Source organism: Delphinus delphis, chromosome 4 (assembly GCF_949987515.2).
Source record: "Delphinus delphis chromosome 4, mDelDel1.2, whole genome shotgun sequence".
Lineage (NCBI taxonomy): Eukaryota > Metazoa > Chordata > Mammalia > Artiodactyla > Delphinidae > Delphinus > Delphinus delphis.
This window is the reverse complement of record NC_082686.1, coordinates 69,885,112-69,908,985: the sequence shown is the minus strand read 5'-3', so window position 1 is coordinate 69,908,985 and position 23,874 is coordinate 69,885,112. Positions and strand designations below refer to the sequence as shown.

The 23,874-nt window shown below is 39.7% G+C and overlaps 1 protein-coding gene across 1 annotated transcript in view; it reads right to left on the bottom strand.

The window, feature by feature from the left end:
* Positions 1-2,280: 2,280 nt before the first annotated feature.
* Positions 2,281-23,874, bottom strand: part of UMPS (uridine monophosphate synthetase) — a 47,626-nt gene continuing 26,032 nt past the window's right edge. The window contains exons 5-6 of the mRNA XM_060010795.1: positions 22,312-22,426; positions 2,281-3,093 (exon numbers count right to left, since the gene is read on the bottom strand). Of these exons, the coding sequence (XP_059866778.1) occupies positions 2,924-3,093; positions 22,312-22,426 (285 nt within the window). The 3' untranslated portion in view covers positions 2,281-2,923. The remainder of the gene's footprint in view (positions 3,094-22,311; positions 22,427-23,874) is intronic.

Genomic DNA, 23,874 nt, shown 5'->3' with positions numbered 1-23,874 from the left:
CAGCACTGCACTGACCAAGATGGGCTGTCAGAAACCTCAGCTCCTCTCGCGGCAGAAACATCCAGTTGGCCCTCTGATGTGTACACACGCGCACGCACACACACACACACACAGTGTGCACGTGCCCTAGTCCTGAGCCTCCCCACTCTTGCTCCTTGTGTCCACCCACCTCAAAGGAGATGATACCCCGTATCTGCTCTCTTCTTTGGAGCTCCTGGCAAAGCCTGTGGCGGTGCTTCTGGGCCTTGCCTACGTGGGCCCAGCCGCACTGTGCTAGGAGAGCTGGCTGAGTGTTTCGTGTCCTCAGGCGGCCGCCCTCACCCTCCGTGCCCTCTTCCAGAGATTGCAGACAGTCCACTTCACTGTGAGTGAGGATGAGTTGGGTCGGAGGCCCCAGGCCTGTGTTGCTCACAAGCTGGTCATGAGCTGATCCCTTCACTTTTCAGGGTCTATACGTCTGTCGCTTTAAAGTAAGGAGAGCGGACCAGGTTTCTTAGGTTCCTGCGGCACTACAAATTGACTGTCTTATGCTCTACTAAACACCCAGAGTACTGGAAGAGGCCAGCATTGATATTCTCCAGTCCCATTAGTCTTACAGATGTTGTTCTGGGCACCCTGCGAAGACTGTTCCCATTTTCTTCACTAGGGCCGGTGTTGTAAGCTCAGAGCTCATGCTCTGTAAATATTTCTTGACTGAGAAAGGGCTAAACTATTAAATGCCTCTAAAATGCTTCTATGCTGAATAGTCCCGTCATAGGTCCTAGACAGCCAAGTTCTTCTTTGTCTTGTCTCAATCAATTTGTGCTCCAAAGTTTTATGACTGCAGACTGTCTGCACTGGGCTTAGTCTCAAGAAACATCAAAATAAGCTGAAGTACCTGTTGAAACGCAGATTTCCAGGCCTCGCCTCAAATCTGCTGAAACAGAATCTCCGATGGTGGGGCCCAGGAGATTCTTTGATGCTCCTCTGATTTCCCTTCAAGTCACCCAGAAGGGGCCCTGAGTGAGCTTCAGTAACACAACTGCTTATGGCAGGACTTTTCTCCTGTTCTCAGCAGGAGAAAGAGACCCCAAGACCATTTCATTGCAGAAGAAAAATGTGACTAACCAGGGTAGTGATGCTCTAAGTGTGGTCCCTGTACCAGCAGCATTAGCACTGCCTGAGAACTCGTCAGAAATGCAAACTTTCATGTCCTATCCTAGAACTACCCAGAGTCGACGCTGGAGCTGGGCCAACGTCTGATTTAACGAGACTCCAGGTGATTCTGACGCATGCTGAATGTGAGTCCATTAAGTGGGCATTTGAGACCTCAGCACATTACTGCAAAGGCTTCTCGGCCTTGAGGTCACCAAGACTTTTAACATATCCAAGAAATTCCCGTAAGTTCTTATTAGAAAATTTTCCACCTCTTCCTAACTTTCAGCTCCTCCAGAGTAGCCCCGAGGCCACACTTCTTCCATTTCCTTCCAGCCTTATTCCGTGATAATTTGCCTTTCCCAGAGGGAACTTCTCTGGAGCTGCAGCACTGGGACGCGAAGCTCAACTGGACGTCAGAGCAGAAGCTGTTAAGTGTAGACTCCAAGATAAGCACCTGACTTGACCTAACAGGCTTCTATCTGGCTCACGAAAGCTGAAGAGTGGGGCAGTCAGAGATGGGAACAGCTGTCATCCTGAGGAAATGGCCAGTCTCCTCTGACACCTGCCACTGCTTGTAGGCATGATCGAGATGAGAACGACAGATCAGGAGTGTGCTGGTGGAATCAGAACTGAGAGCCTTCAAATGCAACTGCCACCTGGCCCTGCTCTAGAACCCCAGGGCCTTGAATGTGCAGCCGGGCCATTTCAAAAGGATCACCTGAGCCCACACCCTGCACTCCCCTCCCTCTAAGATGCTTCCTGAACAGACCAAAGAAATATAAAAATGGAGAAAATCTGTATCAGTATCGGAGCCCAGGGATCGTCCAGAAACTGAGAATTTCTAGGAGAAAGTGCACTGGGGACCAGAGTGAGAGGCTGCCTAACTGCCACACGTGTGAAGTGTCCAGCCCCACCACAGTGGAGACCCAAAAGCTTCAGCTCTGTTGCTGGGCTCCTTTCTCTTCATTTCTAAATGTGAAGGCTGACATCCCTCTCTGTCAATGGCATTTGGGACAATCATGTAGGATCCTCAAGCAAACCTCCAAATGAAACCTTAGACCTCTTGATGCTGCTGTCTTTTTAAATAAATGAAGGAGAAGCTGGTCCATTTCTAATAGAAATAAGGCAAAAGGAATCAGTGGCTGGGGTTCAGCACAGGTTTAAACTGCTGCCCTGGGGAAGAACTGAGTCAGAAGCCCTCTCCATGTTGAAATGAAAGCCTGATACTGGCTTCAGGGGCTCAACTACAGTCATCTCCTGTTTCCCACCGCGCCCCCTCCGGTGAGTGAGCAACGGCAGTGCTGGGAGCCAGCACCATGTGGACACCTGGACTATTACTTTTAAGCAGAAGAGGAGGAGAACAGCTAATATTTAAATATTATTAGGGTACCACATTAGACGCTGAATAAAGGACACAAGAAATGCTGTACTGGTCTTAGCCTCTTCATGACCCAAAATTTCTGTCTCATGGCAATTCAAAGAATCAAAAAGTCTGATCTAGAGATGGGGGACTTCCTCAAATGTGGCGGATTCTAACAGGACAGGGCTGTGATTGCCCAACCAACATCAGTCTCAATAAAAGCTTGAAAATGAACTGATTATAGTGACAGTGCAGTGATTATAGTCACTGAATATTTCCTGTGTGCCGTGGTAACTCCAGAAGTCATTCCACACAGGACCCGTGGAAGAATCCAAGCAGTATTAAAGGCTGTTTATTACTTCAAGCCAGTGGCATCTCAGGAGACCATGTATCTTCAAGGCCTTCACAAAAATGTATCCAAGACACTCAAACAGCAAGTCTACTCAAATAAGCTTCCCAAGCAGCTTTTCTGTACATCTCAGCTGCGTCCAGACGATTAGCTGATGTTGTTATGCCCCGGCCCACAATGATGATATCAGAACCTCGTTTGCCAATCACTTCTTGTGGGCTGTTGTACTGCTGGCCGAGATTATCACCTACAAAACCACAAAAGTTTGTTTAATTAATACAGGAAATCAGAAAACCTGTCATGACTTTCCTGAAAAGTATCTAACCCGCTTTAAATAAAAATATGCTCTTGTTCACCACACCCCTTCTACAGAGCAAGTGAATAAAAGCAGGTGAAGGGACTCCTTGGATTGGCCAGAGACCTCCACAGTGGGGACAGATACTAACCAATTCCTTTTCAATGTCTAATTCTAGAGCATTTATACTTTAACAGCATCAAAAAACAAAGGAATAAATTTCCTATGTTGCCAAAAAAGGTTCAGTAGCAAATAAAATACAATAAAAATTGCCTCACAATTGAAGACAATTGTAATATACATCGTAGAAGCACTGTGACATGCTGTTGGAAAAGTCCTCGCAAGGCATCTAACCTGACCACATGTGTGAGCCAGCCTTTCCCCTCAGCCCCGCCAAGTGCTTAGATTACGTACAAAACCTAATTCTGTTTTTTTTTTTTTTTTTGCGGTACGGGGGCCTCTCACTGTCGTGGCCTCTCCCGTTGCGGAGCACAGGCTCCGGACACGCAGGCTCAGCAGCCTTGGCTCACAGGCCCAGCCGCTCCGCGGCATGTGCGATCTTCCCAGACCGGGGCACGAACCCGTGTCCCCTGCATCAGCAGGCGGACTCTCAACCACTGCACCACCAGGGAAGCCCCCAAACCCTAATTCTTAATTCTGGCTTTTTTGTTCTTTTTTTAAAAAAATTTTTATTGAGGTGTAATTGACATGTAACATTAGTTTCAGGTGTACATCATGATTTGGATACATTATAAACTGATCATCACAATAAGTCTAGTTAACATCTGTCACCTTACAGTCACAAAACTTTTTTTTCTTGTGATGAGAACTTTTAAGATCTACTCTTTCAGCAATTTTCAAATATGCTATATAGTTTTATTAACAAAGTTGGCATACTGTACATTACATCCTCGTGGACTTACTCTATAACTGGAAGTTTGTACCCTGTGACTCCCTTTACCCATTCCATCCACCCCTACCCCACAACTCTGGGAACATCCAATCTGTTGATTTTAGGTTACACATATGTGCGATCATATAGCATTTGTCTTTCTCTGACTTATTTCACTTAGTGTAATACCCTCAAGGGCATCCATCCATACTGTCACAAAGGATAAGGTTTCATTTTTTTTTAAATAGCTGAGTAATATTCCATTGTATATACACACAACATCTTCTCTATCCACTCATCCATCAGTGGGCACTTAGGTCGTTTCCATATCTTGGCTATTGTAAATAATGCTGCAACGAACATGGGGGTGCAGATGTATCTTCAACTTAGTGTTGTTTTCTTTGGATAAATACCCAGAAGTGAAATTACTGGATCACATGGCAGTTCTATTTTTAATTTTTTGAGGAAACTTTATACTATTTTCCATAGGAGCTGCAGCAATTTACATTCTCACCAACAGTGCACAAGGGTTCCCTTTTCTCCACATCCTTGCCAACACTTGCTATTTCTTGTCTTTTGATAGCGGGGATCCTTGTTTTGTTTGATCATACAGGAAAAGCTTTGATAATAGCCATTCTAACAGCTGTGAGGTGGTATCTCATTGTGGTTTTGTTTTGCATTTCCCTGATGATTAGCAATGTTGAGCATCTTTTCATGTGCTTGTTGGCCATTTGCACATATTCTTTGGAAAAATGTCTATTCAGATCCTTTGCCAATTTTTTAATGTGATTTTTTGTTGTCATTGTTATTGAGCTATATGAGTTCTTTATATTTGTATACTAACCCCTTATCAGACATGATTTGCAAATATCTTCTTTCATTCAGTAAGTTGCCTTTATATTTTGTTGATTTCCTTTGCTGTGTGGAAGCTTTTTAGTTTGATGAAGTCCCACTTGTTTATTTTTGCTTTCGTTGTTTTGGAATCAGATTTTAAAAAATCATTGCCCAGACCTATGTCAAGCAGATTACCACCTATGTTTTATTCTAGTAATTTTATGGTTTCAGATCTTACATTCACATCTTTAATCTATTTTGGATTAATTTTTGTGTATGGTGTAAGATAGTGGTCCAGTTTCATTCTTTTGCATGTGGCTAACCAGTTTTCCCAACACCATTTTATTGAAGAGACTGTCCTATCCCCATTGTATATTCTTGGCTCTTTTGTCAAAAAGTAACTGACCATATATGTGTGGGTTAATTTTGGAGCTCTCTATTCTGTTCCATTGATCTATGTGTCTGTTTTTATGCAAATACCATACTGTTTTGACTACTATAGTTTTGTAATATAATTTGAAATCAGGAAGTGTGATGCCTCCAGTTTTGTTGTTCTTTCTCCAGACTGCTTTGGCTATTTGGCGTCTTTTGTGATTCCAAAGAAATTTTAGGATTTTTTGTTCTATTTCTGTGAAAAGTGCCATTGGAATGTTAATAGGGATTGCACTGAATCTGTACATTGCTTTGGGTAATTTGGACATCATTACAGTATTAATTCTTCCAGTATATGAGCATGAAATATCTTTCCATTTATCTTTGTCTTCAATTTTGTTCATAAATGTCTTTGTCTTATAGTTTTTAGTGTACATGTTTTTCAGCTCCTTGGTTAAATTTATTTGTAGGTATTTTGTTCTTTTTGTTGCAATTGTAAATGGGATTTTTTCTTAATTTCTCTTTCTGATTGTTTGCTGGTGTATAAAAATGCAACAGATTTTTGACTTTGTGTCCTGTAACTTAACTGAATTTGTGTATTAGTTCTAACAGTTTTTTTGAGTCTGCAGGGTTTCCTATATATGATGTCATCTACAAATAGTGACAGTTTTGCTACTTCCTTTCCAATCTGGATGTTTTTTGTTTCTTTTTCTGACTAACTGCTCTGGCTAGGCTCTCCAACTACTAACCTGAATTAAAGTGGCAAAAGTGGGCATTGTTGTTTTGTTTCTGATCTCAGAGGAAAAGCTTTCAGCTTTTTCAGTATGATGTTAGCTGTGGTCCTGATTAGGCTGAGGTAAGTTCTCTCTAAAGCCACTTTGTTAAGAGTCTTTATCATAAATGGATGTTGAATTTTGTCAAATGCTTTTCCTGCATCTATTGAGTCTCTCTTCCTCCTTCTGTTTTCTTCCATTGTGCTATGATAACTTTCTTTAGTGGTATGCTTAGATTCCTTTCTCTTCATCTTCTGTGTGTCTACTACAGGATTGTGCTTTGTGGTTACCATGTGGCTTACATATGACAACTTGTATCCATAACAGTCTAAGTTGATAACAACTTAAGTTTGATTGCATTCTAAAGCTCTACATATTAACTCCCTCCACAAGGTTTTATATTTTTGATGTCACATTTTACATCTTTTTATCTTGTATGTCCTTTAACTAATTATTATAGTTATAATTATTTTTACTACTTTTGTCTCTTAACCTTTTAAGTGGTTGATCCACTACCTTTTTCAGTGAAGTTTATTGTTTCCTATGTTTTCTTGTTACTAATTAGCACAGTTTCTTTTCAGCTTAAAGAAGTCCTTTAACATTTCTTGTAAGGCTGGTTTAATGATGATTAACTCCTTTATATTTGCTAATCTGGAAAATTCTCTCCTTCAATTCTGAATAACTCTGCTGGGTAGAGTTCTTTGTTGCAAGTTTTTTTTTCCCTTTCAGCACTGTATATTATCACGCCACTACTTTCTGGCCTGGAAAGTTTCTGCTGAAAAATCTGCTGATAGTCTCATGGAGGTTCCCTTGTACATAACAAGTTGTTTTTCTTTTGCTGCTTTTAAGATTCTCTCCTTGTATTTAGCTTTTGGTGTTTTAATTATAATGTGTCTTGATGAGGGTCTCTTTGGGTTCATCTCATTTGGAACACTCTGGGCTTTCTGCATCTGGATGTCTGTTTCCTTCCCTAGGGTAGGGAAGTTTTCACCCATTATTTCATCAAGTTTTATATTCCTTTCTCTCCCTTTTTTTGGGACTCCTATAATGAGAATGTCAGTCTACTAGATGTGTCCAATAAGTCCATTAAGCTATCTTCACTTTTTTCATTCTTTTTTGGTTTTGCTGTCCTGATTGGGTAAGTCCCACTGCCTTCTCTTCAAGTTCCTTTCTTTGCTTCATCTAGTCTGAAGCCCTCTAGTGTATTTTTCAGTTATGTTATTGTATTCCTCAGCTCTGTGACTATTTAATACATATATTTTCCATCTCTGTCGAAGTTGAGTTCGGGAGCATCTTTATGACCATTACTTTGAGCTCTTTATTGGGTAAATTATTTATCTCCATTTCATTAAGGTCTTTTCCTCAGGCTTTTATCTTGTTCTTTCGTTTGGAACATATGCCTCTGTTTCTTCATTTTGCTTGACTCTGGGTTGGTTTCTATGCATTAGATGAAACAACTATCTCAGCTGGTCTTAAAGGAGTAGCCTCATGTATGAGATGAAACCTGTCATTCAGCCCTACCCTAGCTCCTGGTTGTTTCTCAAATCTTTTGATCGTCAAAGCAGCCTATTATATTTGTAATAGCTCTGAGTACTCGAGGGTATGCCAAGACCTATCAGTGTCCCAAAGGGGAGGGTCTCAGTCAGCTCCTAGATTCATTCTCTGATTGCCATGGCTAGGACTTCCAAAACTATGTTGAATAACAGTGGTGAGAGCAGAAACCCTTGTCTTGTTCCTGATCTTAGAGGAAATGCTTTCAGCTTTTCATCACTGTGGGTTTGTCATATATGGCCTCTATTATGTTGAGGTAGATTCCCTCTATGCCCAGGTTCCAGAGAGTCTTCATCATAAATGGGTGTTGAATTTTGTCAAAAGTTTTTTTCTGCATCTATTGAGATGATATGGTTTTTATTCTTCAATTTGTTGATGTGGTGTATCACACTGATTGATTTGTGGATACTGAAAAATCCTTGCATCCAATGGGATAAATCCCACTTGATCATGGTGTACGATCCTTTTAATGTATTGTTGGATTTGGTTTGCTAGTATTTTGTTGAGGATGTTTGCATCTATGTTCATCAGCGATATTGGCTTATAATAATTTTCTTTTTTGTGTGGTATCTTTGTCTGATTTTGGTATCAGGGTGATGGTGGCCTCATAGAATGAGCTTGGGAGTGTTCCTTCCTCTGTAATGTTTTGGAAGAGTTGAAGAAGGGCAGGTGATAACTCTTCTCTAAATTTGATAGAATTCTGCTGTGAAGCCATCTGATCATGGACTTTTGTTTGGTGGAAGTTTTTTACTCAGTTTCAATTTCAGTACCTGTGATTGGTATGTTCATATTTTCTATTTCTTCCTAGTTCACTCTTGGGTGCTTGTACTTTTCTAAGAATTTGTCCATTTCTTCTAGATTGTCCATTTTATTGCCATATAGTTGCCTGTAGTAGTCTCTTATGATCCTTCGTATTTCTGTGGTGTCCTTTGTAACTTCTCCTTTTTCATGTCTAATTTTATTGATCTGAGACCTCCCTTTTATTCCCTGATGAGTCTGGCTAAAGGTTTATCAATTTTGTTTATCTTTTCAAAGAACCATCTTTTAGTTTCATTGATCTTTTCTATTGCTTTCTTCATCTCTATTTCATTTATTTCTGCTCTGATCTTTATGATTTCTTTCCTTCTACTAACTTGGGGTTTTGTTTGTTCTTCTTTCTCTAGTTGCTTTAGGTATCAAGTTAGGTTGTTTGAGATTTCTGTTTCCTGAGGTAAGATTGTATTGCTGTAAACTTCCCTCTTTGAACTGCTTTTGCTGCACCCCATAGGTTTTGGATCGTTGTGTTTTCATTTTCATTTGTCTCTAGCTATTGTTTGATTTCCTCTTTTGATTTCTTCAGTGATCCATTGGTTGTTCAGTAACATAATGTTTAACCTCCACATGTCTTGTGTTTTTTAGTTTTTTTTTCCTTGTAGTTGATTTCTAATCTCATAACATTGTGGTCAGAGAAGATGCTTGATATGATTTCACTTTTCTTAAACTTACTGAGGCTTGCTTTGTGGTCCAGGATGTGATCTATCCTGGAGAATGTTCCTTGTGAACTTGAGAAGAATGTGTATTCTGCTGCTTTCAGATGGAATGTTCTATAAATATCAATTAAATCCATCTGGTCTAATATGTCATTTAAAGCCTGTGTTTCCTTATTGATTTTCTGTCTGGAGGATCTGTCCATTGATGTAGGTGGGGTGTTAAAGTCTCCCACTATTACTGTGTTACTATCAATTTCTTTTATGGATGAAACCTTATATATTGAGGTGCCTTTATGTTGGGTGCATATTTATTTACAATTGTTCTATCTTCTTGGATTGATCCCTTGATCATTATGTAGTGTCCTTCTTTGTCTCTTACAACAGTCTTTAAAGTCTATTTTGTCTAATATGAGTATTGCTACTCCAGTCTTCTTTTGATTTCTATTTGCATGGAATACCTTCTTCCATCTCCTCACTTTCAGTCTGTATGTGTCCCTATATTTAAAGTGGGTCTCTTCAATGTATACACTAATATGTATAAAATAGATAACTAATGAGAACCTGCTGTATAGCACAGGGAACTCTACTTCACTTTGCTGTAGAGTAGAAACTAACACAACACTGTAAAACAACTATACCCCAGTAAAAAAAAAAAAAAAAAAACTCAATTAAAAAACATTTGAGCATACAACTCACCAAAGTAAATATACGAATGGCAAATAAGCACATGAAAAGATGTTTGGCATCACTAACCATTAGGAAAATGCAGACCATGAAGAAATATCACTACCTACCTACTAGAACAACTAAAATGAAAAATATAGCAACAATACCAGATGTTGAATAAAGATGTTAAAAAAAAATACCAGGTGTTGGTGAGATTGTGGAAAAACTGAATCACTCATACATTGCTGGTGGGAATATAAAATGATACAGCCACTTTGTAAAAGAATTTAGCTTTTTTCTTTCTTTCTTTTTTTTTTTTTTTGTGGTACGCAGGCCTCTCACTGTTGTGGCCTCTCCTGTTGCAGAGCACAGGGTCCGGATGTGCAGGCTCAGCGGCCATGGCTCACGGGCCTAGCTGCTCCGCGGCATGTGGGATCTTCCCGGACTGGGACGCGAACCCATGTCCCCTCATCAGTAGGTGGACTCTCAACCACTGCACCACCAGGGAAGCCCTAGCTGTTTCTTTAAAAACCAAATATACATTTGCCATACAACTCAGTATACTCCTGGGCATCTATGACACAGAAATGAAAATTTATTCCCCACAAAAACCTGTGCACAGTTATTCATAGCAACTTTACATGTAATAGCAAAAAACTGAAAACAAGTAAGATGTTCTAAACAAATGATGGTACATACATACCATGGAATACCACTTGGCAATAAAAAAGAATAAATTATCAATACACACACATGCACACAAAAATAAAAAAATAAAGTGGGTCTCTTGTAGACAGCGTATATACAAGTCTTGTTTTTGTATGCATTCAACCAGTCTGTCTTTTGGTTGGAGCATTTAATCCATTTACATTTAAGGTAATTACTGATATGTATGTTCATATTGCCATTTTGTTAATTGTTCTGGATTTGTTTTTATGTGTCTTTTTCTTCCCTTCCTCTTTTGTTCTCTTGTGATTTGATGACTATCTTTAGTGTTGTGTTTGGATTCCTTTTCGGTTTTGTGTGTTTACTATTGTAGATTTTTGGTTTGCCATTACCATGAGGTTTTTATATAGCCGTCTATACATATGCAAGATTGTTTTAAGTTGTTGGTCTCTTAATTTCAAATGCATTTCCAGTGTCCTGCACTTGTACTCTCCTCCTCTCACAATTGCTGATTTTGATATCAAATTTGTGTGTGGATGATTTCCTACCTTTATGTTTACCTCTACTGGTGAGCTTTCCCATTCGTAATTTTTCTTATTTCTAGTTGTGGCCTTTTCTTTTCCATCTAGAGAAGTTCCTTTAGCATTGTTGTAAAGCTGTTTTGATGGTGCTGAACACTCTTAGCTTTTGCTTGTCTGTAAAGCTTTTGATTTCTCTGTCAAATCTGAACAAGAGCCTTGCTGGGTAGAGTATTCTTGGCTGCAGGTTTTTCTCTTTTATCACTTTAAATATATCATGCCACTCCCTTCTGGCCTGCAGAATTTCTGCTGAAAAATCAGCTGATAACCTTGTGGGGATTCCCTTGTATGTTATTTGTTGTTTTTAATATTATCTCTTTGTCTTTAATCTTTGTTGATTTGATTAATATGTGTCTCAGTGTGTTCCTCCTTGGGTTTATCCTATATGGGACTCTGTGCTTCCTGGACTTGTGTGAGTGTCTCCTTTCCCATGTTAGGAAAGTTTTTGGCCATTATCTCTTAAAATATTTTCTAAGGCCCTTTCTCTCTCTCTTCTCCTTCTGGGACCCCTATAATGTGAATGTTGGTGCATTTAATGTTGTCCCAGAGGTCTCTGTCCTCATTTCATTTTTCTTTTTTTGTTTTTTATTAATTTTTATTGGAGTATAGTTGCTTTACACTGTTCTGTTAGCTTCTACTGCACAGCAAAATGAATCAGCCATACATATGCATATATCACCTCTCTTTTGGATTTCCTTCCCATTTAGGACACCACAGTGCATTAAGTTGAGTTCCCTGTGCTATACAGTACATTCCCTTTAGTTGTCTATTTTATACATAGTATCAATAGTGTATATGTGTTGATCCCAATTCCTCACACCCCACTGCTTTCCTCCTTGGTATCCATACATTTGTTCTCTGCGTCTGTGTCTCTATTTCTGCTCTGTAAGCGAGGTCATGGATACCATTTTTCTAGATTCCACATATACGTGTTGATATTTGTTTTTCTCTTTCTGATTTACTTCACTCTGTATGACACTCTAGGTCCATTCACATTTGTAGAGACAAATGACCCAATTTCATTCCTTTTTATGGCTGAGTAATATTCCATTGTATATATGTACCACATCTTCTTTATCCACTCCTCTGTTGATGGACATTTAGGTTGCTTCCATGTCTTGGCTATTGTAAATAGTGCTATCATTTTTCTTTCTTTATTCAGTTCTGCAATAATGATTTCCATCAGTCTGTTTTCCAGCTCGCTTATTTGTCCTACTGCCCTATTTATTCTGCTATTGATTCCTTCTAGTGTATTCTTCATTTCAGCTATTGTATTGTTCATCTGTTTGTTCTCCGAAGCTTCTAGGGGTTTTTTTAGCTGCACTGTGCAGCATGTGAGGATCTTAGTTTCCCAACCAGGGATCAAACCCATGCTCCCTGCAGTGGAAGCATGGAATCTTAACCACTGGACCACCAGGGAAGTCCCTTAGCTCTTTCTTAAACATTTCTTATATCAGTCTGTGCCTCCATTCTTTCTCCAAGATCTTGGATCATCTTTACTATCATTACTTTGAATTCTTTTTCAGGTAGATTGCCAATCTCCGCTTCACTTAGTTGTTCTTCTGGGGTTTTATCTTGTTCCTTCATCTCTGCCATCTCATTTTGTCTAATTTTCTGTTTGTGGTCTCCATTCCTCATGCTGCAGGATTGTAGTTTTTGCTTCTGGTGTCTTCCCCATGGTGGGTGAGGTTGGTCCAGGGGCTAGTGCAGGTTTCCTCATGGGAGGGACTGGTGCCTGCTCTCTGGTGGATAGAGCTGGGTCTTGTCTCTGGTGGGCAGGGCCATCTCAAGGGCTATATTTACAGGCAGCTGTGGGGTCAGGGCTTTGGGTAGAATTATGTCTCCACCCTGTTTGTTGTCTGGCCTGAGGTGTCCCAGGCCAGGCCTCACCAAAATGGTGACCTCAGGGAAAGCTCATGCTGATGAGTATCTTCTGGGGCCTCTGCCACCAGTGTACCTGCCCTACAGGGAGCCACAGCCAACCCTCACCTCCCCAGGAGACCCTCCAAGATCTGCAGGTAGGTCTGGCCCAGGCTTCTATGGGGTCACTGCTTTCCTCTGGGTCCAAGTGCATGTGAAACCCTGTGTGTGCCCTCCAAGAGTGGAGTCTCTGTTTCCCCCAGTCCTGTGGAGCTGCTGCACGCAAGCCCCACTGGCCTTCAAAGCCAAATGCTCTGGGGGCTCCTTCTCCTGATGCTAGACCCCCCAGGCTGGGGAGCCTGATGTGGGGCTCAGAACTCTCACTCCTGTGGGAGAACCTCTGTGATATAATTATTTTCCAGTTCGTGGGTCACCCACCCGGCAGGTAAGGGATTTGATTATATGGTAAAAGTGCCCCTCCTGCTGTCTTGTTTTGGCTTCTTTATCTTTGGGTGTAGAACATCTTTTTTGGTAGGTTCAAGTCTTTTTTTGCCAGGGGTTGTTCAGCAGTTAGTTGTGGTTTTGGTGTTTTTGTGAGAGGAGGGTTGTTCAGCAGTTAGTTGTGATTTTGGTGTTTTTGTGAGAGGAGGTAAGCTCAAGTCTTTCTACTCCACCATCTTGCCTCCAACCCTGGCAACAGCTTTTGAAGTATACAAATACATACAGTCCTGTGGGACTGCAAGCGTAAGTTCTGCTGCCCGCAGATGAGTATCTAAATTCTTTTCTGGGAGATAGATAACAGCTGTAGTGAGGCAGAAGGAGAGTGCAAAGATGGTGTCTATCAGCTTATGTTCCCTGAAAACATCTCTGTAGGCCCCAGGTGGTTGCCAAAAGAGAAGCCTCAGGCCAAAGCTCCTGGACAAGCAAACAGGCCTCTTTCACAGAAAGATGGGGTGTGTTGCAGTGTGCTGTCTGTGCAGTGCCCTGGGGTATGTAGCCTGCCAGAAACTGTCTCTTCACTTGTTAGTCCCACTGGACACAGCAACATAAGCTCCCCCTGGCCTTTAGGGCCAGGCAATCAAGGGGTGTTCCCTGGGCACCAGCCCCGTGTAAAAGCTCCCTTCCAGGAGATGAGGAAAGGGAAAGTGCGAAGATGTGCCCAATGGCTGCAGCAAAGCTGAGGGGGAGTGTAAAGATGGCACCTGTGGGAAGAAGTTAAAAAGAGAGATGCTGCTGCCAGCCAAAGCAGAGGGAGCGTGTGAAGATCGTGCCCCCCAGTCTCTGTCCCTGGAGGGTGTTCCAGCAAGCTCTTGGAGATGTGTGTTACAGTATATGCCTACCCCTCAGGCCAACTCGTTAAGTAAAAAAAGGCTCATTTGCTAATATTAAAGTCTGAGCACAGGCTCCCTCTGAGCTGGGCCCTGGGGCAGGTGAGTCTGAGCTTGCAAGCCTTTTAAAAGAGCCATTTCACTCAGATCACTACTGTCTTGTGGGTCTTGTGGACATAAGCCCCATTGATTTTCAAAGCTAGATGTTTTGGGGGGGGTCATCTTTCAGGTACAGGTCTTAAAAGTTATGATGCCCGATGTATAGTTCAAACCCTTCACTCCTCAGGGAGAAGCTCTGGGTTTTGAGTTCCACCCTGATTCTGGGTCTTCATACCAGGGGTGGGGTTAGCAGTGAGGTTGCATCCCAGCCTCTCCTACCCACTTCAATGTGGTTTTCTTCTCGTTTGCCTGATGTGTAGTCCGTGCTCAGCCAGCCTTTCCAAGGAAATTGTTCCACACACAGCTATAGACTCAGTTTGTCTGTGGGAGGAGGTCAGTTCAGGATCTTGCCATCTTGAACCAGAACCCCACTTTTTCCTTCTTTTTAAATTCTGCTGTTCCAGAAGCCTCCTATAAATGGCTTATTATTATCTTTCAAATCCAAGATGCTTTAAAAATCCCTAAAAGCCTAGATTCTAACTGTACTTATCTAGTCAAAGATTGTGGAGGCTTCCAATGAACATTAACAGTTGCCAAGCAAAGAGTACTCACTCTGTCCCAAGACATTGTGCTAAGCTGCTTTACATACATTATCTCATTAAGCCTCTCAGCAACCCTGTGAGGTTCAACAGTGTTACTACCCACAGTTTACAGATCAAGAAAACGAGACCTAAGGAAGGGAAGTGACTTGTCCAAAGATACTGGAAGGGCTAGGAATACAAATCTACCTGATTCAGATAATGTTTAGCACAAATGTAGAGTTTAAAAATTGTAGAATACTAAGGCAACTATCATAAAGCCTTAGATAGGCAAGTCATTCTGCTGAGGCCTACTCTGTAGTATATAAAACCTGTAATGTGAAACTTGAGAAATGGAACAGAGACCCCCAGTCCTCCCTAACCCCAGGGGAACATCTACTTTTCTTTGGTTAACCTTCTATAATGTTTTTTGTTTAAAAATCAAAACCCCAAAAAGGTAGTATCTTTCTTTATAAGTGTGGTTATATTATTTATATAAAATAACTAGCTTCTTCAAGGTTGACAGGTATCCAACAGTTCTAGTATTTCAGGGTTTTAAGAAAAACAAGGTTTACCAAATCTATAGTCTCAGTCATTATGTTCTCAGTGTTATCATTCCACTCACAGAAACACCAACTCTTACATCTGCTCCTATACAGCATATTATCCATCCCTTCAACATCTGTGTAAGTATTTACAGAACCTTTATGGTGCACAGGGGTACTGTGCTAGAGGATATGCATTCTTCAGAAAAAGCTCTCATCCTCAAGGAGTTTGTAGCCTAGTGGGAGAGTATTCCAAAACTCTATACATGCAAAAATATATACAAGGATGTTTAGTTTGTAAAAAGTCCAAATGCAACAGGGGAATGATTAAACATATTCCAGCCCAAGTGTAACTAGGATACACTATGGAGTTGTAAAAAGGTAACTCTAGACATGGAAACGTACCACAGCAGCACATTCTCCATACTCTATGAAGCAGCGTTGTTTTGCTGAGACCCAGATGTTCACAGTTCCAAACTTAAGGAAAGAGGTGGAAAGAGGGATAGAATAAACTCCCATTCCTGTGATATGCTTTCTTGCTTAAGAAATCTTAAGCAAGATTTATTGTACAATAACCAACCAATTCAGAAAAAAATGTTTCCAGGTCACCATTTTTTCCCCATTCAAAACCAAAACAGAGGGCTTTACCTGGTGGCGTAGTGGTTGAGAGTCTGCCTGCTGATGCAGGGGACACGGGTTCGAGCCCTGGTCTGGGAGGATCCCACATGCCGCAGAGCGACTGGGCCCGTGAGCCACAACTACTGAGCCTGTGCGTCTGGAGCCTGTGCTCCGCAACGAGAGGCCATGATAGTGGGCCCGTGCACCACGATGAAGAGCAGCCCCCGCTTGCCACAACTGGAGAAAGCCCTCGCACAGAAACGAAGACCGAACACAGCCAAAAATAAATAAATTTACAAAAAAAAAAAAAAAAAACCAAAGCAGAGCAATCAAGATGGCAGAGAAGAAGAACGAGAAGCTCACCTCCTCTCACAAATACATCAAAAAAATACATCTATATGTGGAACAGTTCTCACAGAATCCTACTGAATGCTGGCAGAAGACCTCAGACTTCTGAAAGGACAAAAAGAATCTCCACATAAACAGGTAGGACAAAAGAAAAAAAAAAATAGAAAGGAATCTGGACAGGACCTGTACCCCCGGGAGGGAGCTGTGAAGGAGGAAAGACTCCCGTACCCCAGGGAGCCTCCTCACTGGCAGGAAAAGGGATCAAAAATGTATTTGAAGAAATTATGTCTGAAAACTTCCCAAACCTAAAGAAGGAAACACATCCAGGTACAGGAAGCACAGAGGGTTCCAACAAGATGAACCCAAACAAACAGACCTACACCAAGACATATTATAATTAAAATGGCAAAAGTTAAAGAGAGGATTCTAAAGGCAGCAAGAGAAAAACAATTCATTACAAGGAAACCCCCATAAGGCTATCAGCTGATTTCTCTACAGAAATGTTGCAGGCCAGAAGGGAGTGGCAAAATATATTCACCCAATCATTTAGAATAGAAGGAGAGAGAGAATTTCCTAGACAAGCAAAAACTAAAAATACAGCAATACTAACCCTATCATAAAAGAAATATTGAAAGGTCTTCTGCTCTAAATAGAAAAACAAGAAGCTATACCAAAGAGAAAATTACAACCAAAAAGTAAAATCACTTACATAAGCCACTATATAGATTAAAAAGGAAAAAAATAAATTTTTTGTGTGTGAAAGTGATGATGACCACAGTGAACAGCAAAAGGATAAACATGAGGATGTAAAAGAGGACATCAAAATCATAAAATGTTGAGGAGGAGAGTTAAGAAAATGTAGATTCGTCTTTTTTTAGAATGTATTTGAGCCTATATGACTACCAGTCTAAAGCACGTAGCTATATGAAGGGGTTAACATACTTGAAAAGCAGGGTAACCACAAGTCAAAAACACAATAGATTCACAAAAACCAAAAAGAAGAGAACACAAGCATAAAATAAAAGGAAATCAAACCACAAAAGGAAAAACAAAAAGAAAAGGGGAAGAAGAGGAAATACAGAATTAACTGGAAAAAAAGATTTAAAATGGCAATAAATACACATCTATCAAGAATTACCTTAAACATCAATGGACTAAATGCCCCATTCAAAAGACACAGAGTGGCAGACTGGATAAAAAAACAAAAGCCTACAATATGCTGCCTATAAGAGACCCACTTTAGGGCAAAGGACACACAGATTGAAAGTGAGGGGGTGGAAAAAGATTTCATGCAAACGGAAATGATAAGCAGGGGTCGCAATACTTGTATCAGACAAAACAGACTTTAAAACAAAGGCCATAAAAAAAGATAAAGAAGGACACTATATAATGATAAAAGGATCAATACAAGAAGAGGATATTACTCTCGTCAACATATATGTACCTAATATAGGAGTGCCTAAATACATAAAACAAATATTAACATACATAAAGGGAGAAACTGACTGGAATACCATAATAGTAGGAGACCTTAACACCCCACTCACATCAATGGACATATCTTCCTAGACAGAAAATCAATAAGGCATCAGAGATCCTAAATGATACAACAGAACAGTTAGACTTAATTGATATTCTTAGAACCTTACATCTAAAAAACCCAGAATACACATTCTTTTCAAGTGCACATGGAACATTCTCTAGGATTGACCACATACTAGAGCACAAAGCAAGCCTCAACAAATTTAAGAGGATAGAAATTATTTCAGGCATCTTTCCTGACCACAACAGCATGAAACTAGAAATCAACCATAGAAAAAGAAAACAATTACATGGAGTCTAAACAACATGCTACTAAAAAACCAATGGGTCAATGATGAAATCAAAGAGGAAATTTAAAAAATATCTTGAGACAGATGACAATGAAAACACAACTGTACATTATCTGTGGGATGCCACAAAAGCAGTTGTTAGAGGGAACTTCATAGCGATACAAGCCTTTCTCAAAAAACTAGAAAAATCTCAAGCAACCTAATCTACCACCTAAAAGAATTAGAAAAAGAACAAACAATCTAAAGTCAGCAAAAGGAAGGAAATAATAAACATCAGAGACAAAAAAATGTAAAATAAAGATTAAAAAAACTAGATAAAATCAATAAAACTAAGAGCTTGTTCTTTGACAGTGTAAACAAAATTGACAAACCTTTGGCCAGGCTCATCAAGAAGAAAAGAGAGAGAACCTAAATAAACAAAATAAGAAAAAAGGAGAAATAAACAATACTGCAGAAATACAAAACACTGTAAGAGAATATTATGAACAAGTACATGCCAACAAATTTGCCAACCTAGAAGAAATGGACAAGTTTTTCTAGAAACATACAGCCCACCAAAACTGAATCAAGAAGAAATAAATAATCTGAACAGACCAATCACTAGAAGTGAAATAGAATCTATAAAAAAAACAAAAACAAAAAACTCCTTACAAACAAAAGTTCAGGACCAGGTGGCTTCACAGGCAAATTCTATCAAACACATAAAGAAGAACTTATACCAATCCTTCTCAAAATCTTCCAAAAGATTGAAAAGGAGGGAACACTCTCAAAGACATTCTATGAAGCCACCATCACCCTGATACCAAAATGAGACAAATATACCACCAAAAAAAAAAATTACAGGCCAATATCTTTGATGAATACAGATGCAAAAAACTACTAGCAAAACCAAATAAAATATTAGCAAAATATTAGCCACCCAAATCCAACAACACATAAAAAAGATCATGCACCACAACCAAGTTGGATTCACCCCAGGATCACAAGTATGGTTCAACAAATGCAAATCAATTAATGTGACACATCACACTAACAAAGAAAAGACAAAAATCACATGATCATCTAAATAGACACAGAAAAAGCATTTGATAAAATTCAACATCCATTCATGATAAAAACTCTTACCAAGGTGGGTAACATAACATAATAAAAGCTATTTATGACAAACCCACAGCCAATATAATACTCAACAGTGAAAAGCTGAAATCCTTCCTGCTAAAATCTGGAACAAGGTTGCCTACTCTCATGACTTCTATTCAACATAGTATTGGAATTCAGACAAGAAAAAGAAACAAAAGGTATCCAAATTGTAAGGGAAGACGTAAAACTGTCATTCTATGCAGATGACATGAGACTATATATAGAAAACCCTAAAGAACTGATAAATTCAGCAAGGTAGCAGGATACAAGATTAACATACAGAAATGGGTTGCATTTCTTTACACTAACAACACAATATCAGAAAGGGAATGTAAAAAAACAATACCTTTTAAAATCATACAAAAAAAGAAAACCTTAGGAATAAAGCTGACCAAGGAGGTGAAAGATTTATATGCTGAGAACTATAAAAATTAATAAAGGAAATTGAAGATGATTTAAAGAAATGGAAAGATATCCCAGGCTCTTGGATTAGAAGAATATCATTAAAATGGACACACTACCCAAAGCAATCTACAGATTTAATGTGATCCCTATCAAATTACCCATGACATTTTTCACAGAACTAGAACAAGTAATCCTAAAACTTATATGGAACCAAAAAAGACCCAGAATTGCCAAAGCAATCCTGAGAAAAAAGAACAAAGCAGGAGGCATAAACCTCCCAGACTTCGGACAATACTACAAAGCTACAGTAATCAAAACAGTGTGGAACTGGCATGAAAACAGACATGTATCAATGGAACAGAAATAGAGAGCCCAGAAATAAACCTACATACCTATGGTCAATCTTGACAAAGAAGACGAGAATATACAATGGAGAAAAGACAATCTCTGCAGCAAGTGGTGTTGAGAATGCTGGACAGCCATATGTAAATCAATGAAGTTAGAACATACCCTCACACCATGCACAAAAATAAACTCAATATGGCTTAAAGACTTAAATATATGACATGACACCATAAAACTCCTAGAAGAGAACATAGGCAAAACATTCTCTGACATAAACCATACTAATGTTTTCTTAGGTCAGTCCCAAGGCAATAGAATAAAAGCAAAAATAAACAAATGGGACCTAATCAAACTTACAAGCTTTTGCACAGCAAAGGAGACCATAAACAAAACGAAAAGACAAACTACAGAATGGGAGAAAATATTTGCAAACAATGTGACTGATAAGGGCTTGATTTCAGAAAATATACAAACAGCTCATGCAACTCAACAACAATAAAAAAACCCAACCCAATCAAAAAATGGGCAGGAGGGGGCTTCCCTGGTGGGGCAGTGGTTGAGAATCTGCCTGCCAATGCAGGGGACACAGGTTTGAGCCCTGGTCTGGGAAGATCCCACATGCCACGGAGCAACTGGGCCAGTGAGCCACAATTACTGAGCCTGCACTTCTGGAACCTGTGCTCCGCAATGAGAGGCTGCGATAGTGAGAGGCCTGCACACCGCGATGAAGAGTGGCCCCCACTTGCCACGGCTGGAGAAGGCCCTCACGCAGAAACGAAGACCCAACACAGCCATAAATAAATAAATTAATTAATTTTAAAAAAATGGTCAGGAGACCTAAATAGACCTTTCTCCAAAGAAGACATACATATGGCCAACAGGCACATAAAAAGACGTTCAATATCACTAATTATTAGAGAAATGCAAATCAAACCTACAATGAGGTACCACCTCACACATGTCAGAATAGCCATCATTAAGAAGTCTATAAATAACAATGCTGGAGAGGGTGTGGACAAAAGGGAACCTAACTACACTGTTGATGGGAATGTACATTGGGGCAGCCATTATGGAGAACAGTAAGGAGGTTCCTCAGAAAACTAAAAATAGAGTTGCCATATGATCCAGCAATCCCACTCCTATCTGGACAAAGCTATAATTCAAAAAGATACATGCACCCCTGTGTTCATAGAGGCACTGTTCACAATAGCCAAGACATGGAAACAACCTTAATGGCCATCAACAGATGAATGGATAAAGAAGTCATACACACACACACACACACACACACACACACACACGAATACTACTCAGCCATAAGAAAGAACAAAATGCCATCTGCAGCACCATGGATAGGCCTAGGCATTATCATACTATGTGTAGTAAGTCAGAAAGAGAACGACAAATACCCTGTGATACCACTTATACGTGGAATCTAAAATATGACACAAATGAACATATCCACGAAACAGAAACAGACTCACTGACACAGAGAACAGACTTGTGGTTGCCAAGTGGGAGGTGGGGTGGGAAAGGGATGGAGTGGGAGTTTGGGCTTAGCAGATGCAATCTATTATATATAGAGTGGATAAACAACAAGGGCCTACTGTATATCACAGGGAACTATATTTAGTATTCTGTGATAAACCATAATGGAAAAGAATACTTAAAAATGTATATATACGTATAACTTAATCACTTTTCTGCACAGCAGAAATGAACACATTGTAAATCAACTATATTTCAATTACTATATTACTTTTTTAAAAGTAAAAAAACAAAACAACTTTGAACCCCCAAAAGGACATTTAATAACCTAGATTACTCCTTCACTGACTAGAGACTATCATTGAGAAAGTTTGCTCTTTTTCTTTTAGCCACTGCAACTGCATTTCTCAGACTGCTAAAAGTGTTAACGTGTTCAGGTAAGTTTGGATGACATGACAGAACCAGGTATCTCCACACTGAAGAACCACAATAAACATTAGCACATCAAAGGCTCTGCAAAGTCCTAAACAAATGTCTGATTTTGTTTAACCTAGAGCATTCCTCCTTGAGCACAGAACACCTTTTTTGGCAGCATATTTGGAACATCAGTTGGGAACAATTAAAATTATCAGTTTCTGGGCATTTTTCAACAAAAAGTAGCTTTCTAGATTTTCATCCTAAAATTAGACTGCAAGCTATTTTGCATATCTAGGTTTTATTTTGTCCTTGCTGACTTGGGTAAAGAAGCATTTTGGAAAAACCATTACCAATGAATAGACTTACCTCCTGCTTCTAACTGAACTCCTGGAGTCAAGTGAAGAAATTCTGGTTTCATGCTTACTCGGGAGCCAGAAATAAAACCAACCACAAATTCAGAATGCTCTTCAGCCATTCTCACCTAAATGGAATGTAATAAAAGATTACAAGAAAGCACTTAACCACACAGAATGTAAGAAACTTTATTTTATAGATGCATTTCCTCATTTCATATTAAACTAATTACATCTAAAACGGGTAATCTTAGATATCAATCTACACACTTGCTCCATTAAGACCACCCTGAAATAACACCTTCCGTCCCCTTCTCCTATAACCAAACACTGAAAACACTAAAAATCTTATATTATGTGCATCTAAAATCTAGATGCTGCATCGTTACTTATTTGTAATAATGCTTGGGGACCTACCTACTTCCAAAAAGGATACAAGTAGTACTCTAGAATACATTTATAATGGTATAAAACGACACTGACTTACTGCCTATCTACATAGATATTCAAGGACAGCCACCACACAAAAAACCACTATGTTGTTAAGAGCTAGCTAAAGAAATCTTACCTCTACAGCTTTCCCTCTTCTTTAACATTTGCCAATAACTTGTCTCCACAATTTATCTACCATTACCTCACATTCATAGAGCCTCCCTAGAAGGTCTGCCTGACTTTCTAATTTGGCTCTTCCCTGAGGCCCAGACTGCTCCATTCTTGCCACTAAGTACTACCACCAACCAAAAATCAATGTATTGTCCTTGAGCCAGATCCAGAATGCCAAATATTAGCACTGGACTCATGGACCCTCTGCTATGAGAGTTGGGAAATCATAGACATTTATGGTCAATTCAGGGGTGCTGTTAAAACCTGGCCCTAGGGCCATATGAATTCTTCACAGTTCCACAGGCTTTGAAATATGAAACATAAATTCCCATGTAAAAATTAAAATTTTATTAAAAATTCCTGTTACTTTAAAAAGTAATAGTCTTTAAAATATCTGCAAAGATAATCCATCCATCTTTCTAGGTGACTATCCAACTATGAACCTTGCCCAGAGGAGAATGTAAAGAGGAGCTTTATAACTAGATGATTATCCATCTCTCATTTTTTTCTGGCATGCAGGGGGTTGGAGCTGGGCTCCACCAACCATGTATGGTGTTAAGGATTTTTAATAATGGGGAGCTACTAAAGGAAACAATGTGTCTGGACTCTAGTTAAGAGCTCTCCCATACAATGCCAATCAATATCAAAGACTGAAAAGGTGAGCTGCTTCATGTGGGCTGCTGTCATGAGAATGTGCATCTGTGTGTGACTCGGGAGAGTCCAAGAAACTGCGTATCTGGGAAAAAGCTATTCAATTTCAATTCATGGTGAAAGGGAAAAAACTCCTCTATCTTAAAGACCAGGTAAATACAGACATATGTTTATTTGACCCAATATCTGTGTTTCAATGTTTCTCTCTTAGAGTACAGTTCAAATTTCTTTGGTGTACACTACAAGATATAAAATGCTATTTATTAACCATCAGGATATTCTAGCCAACTAGTATTAATATACTGTCACACAAACAGCAGGT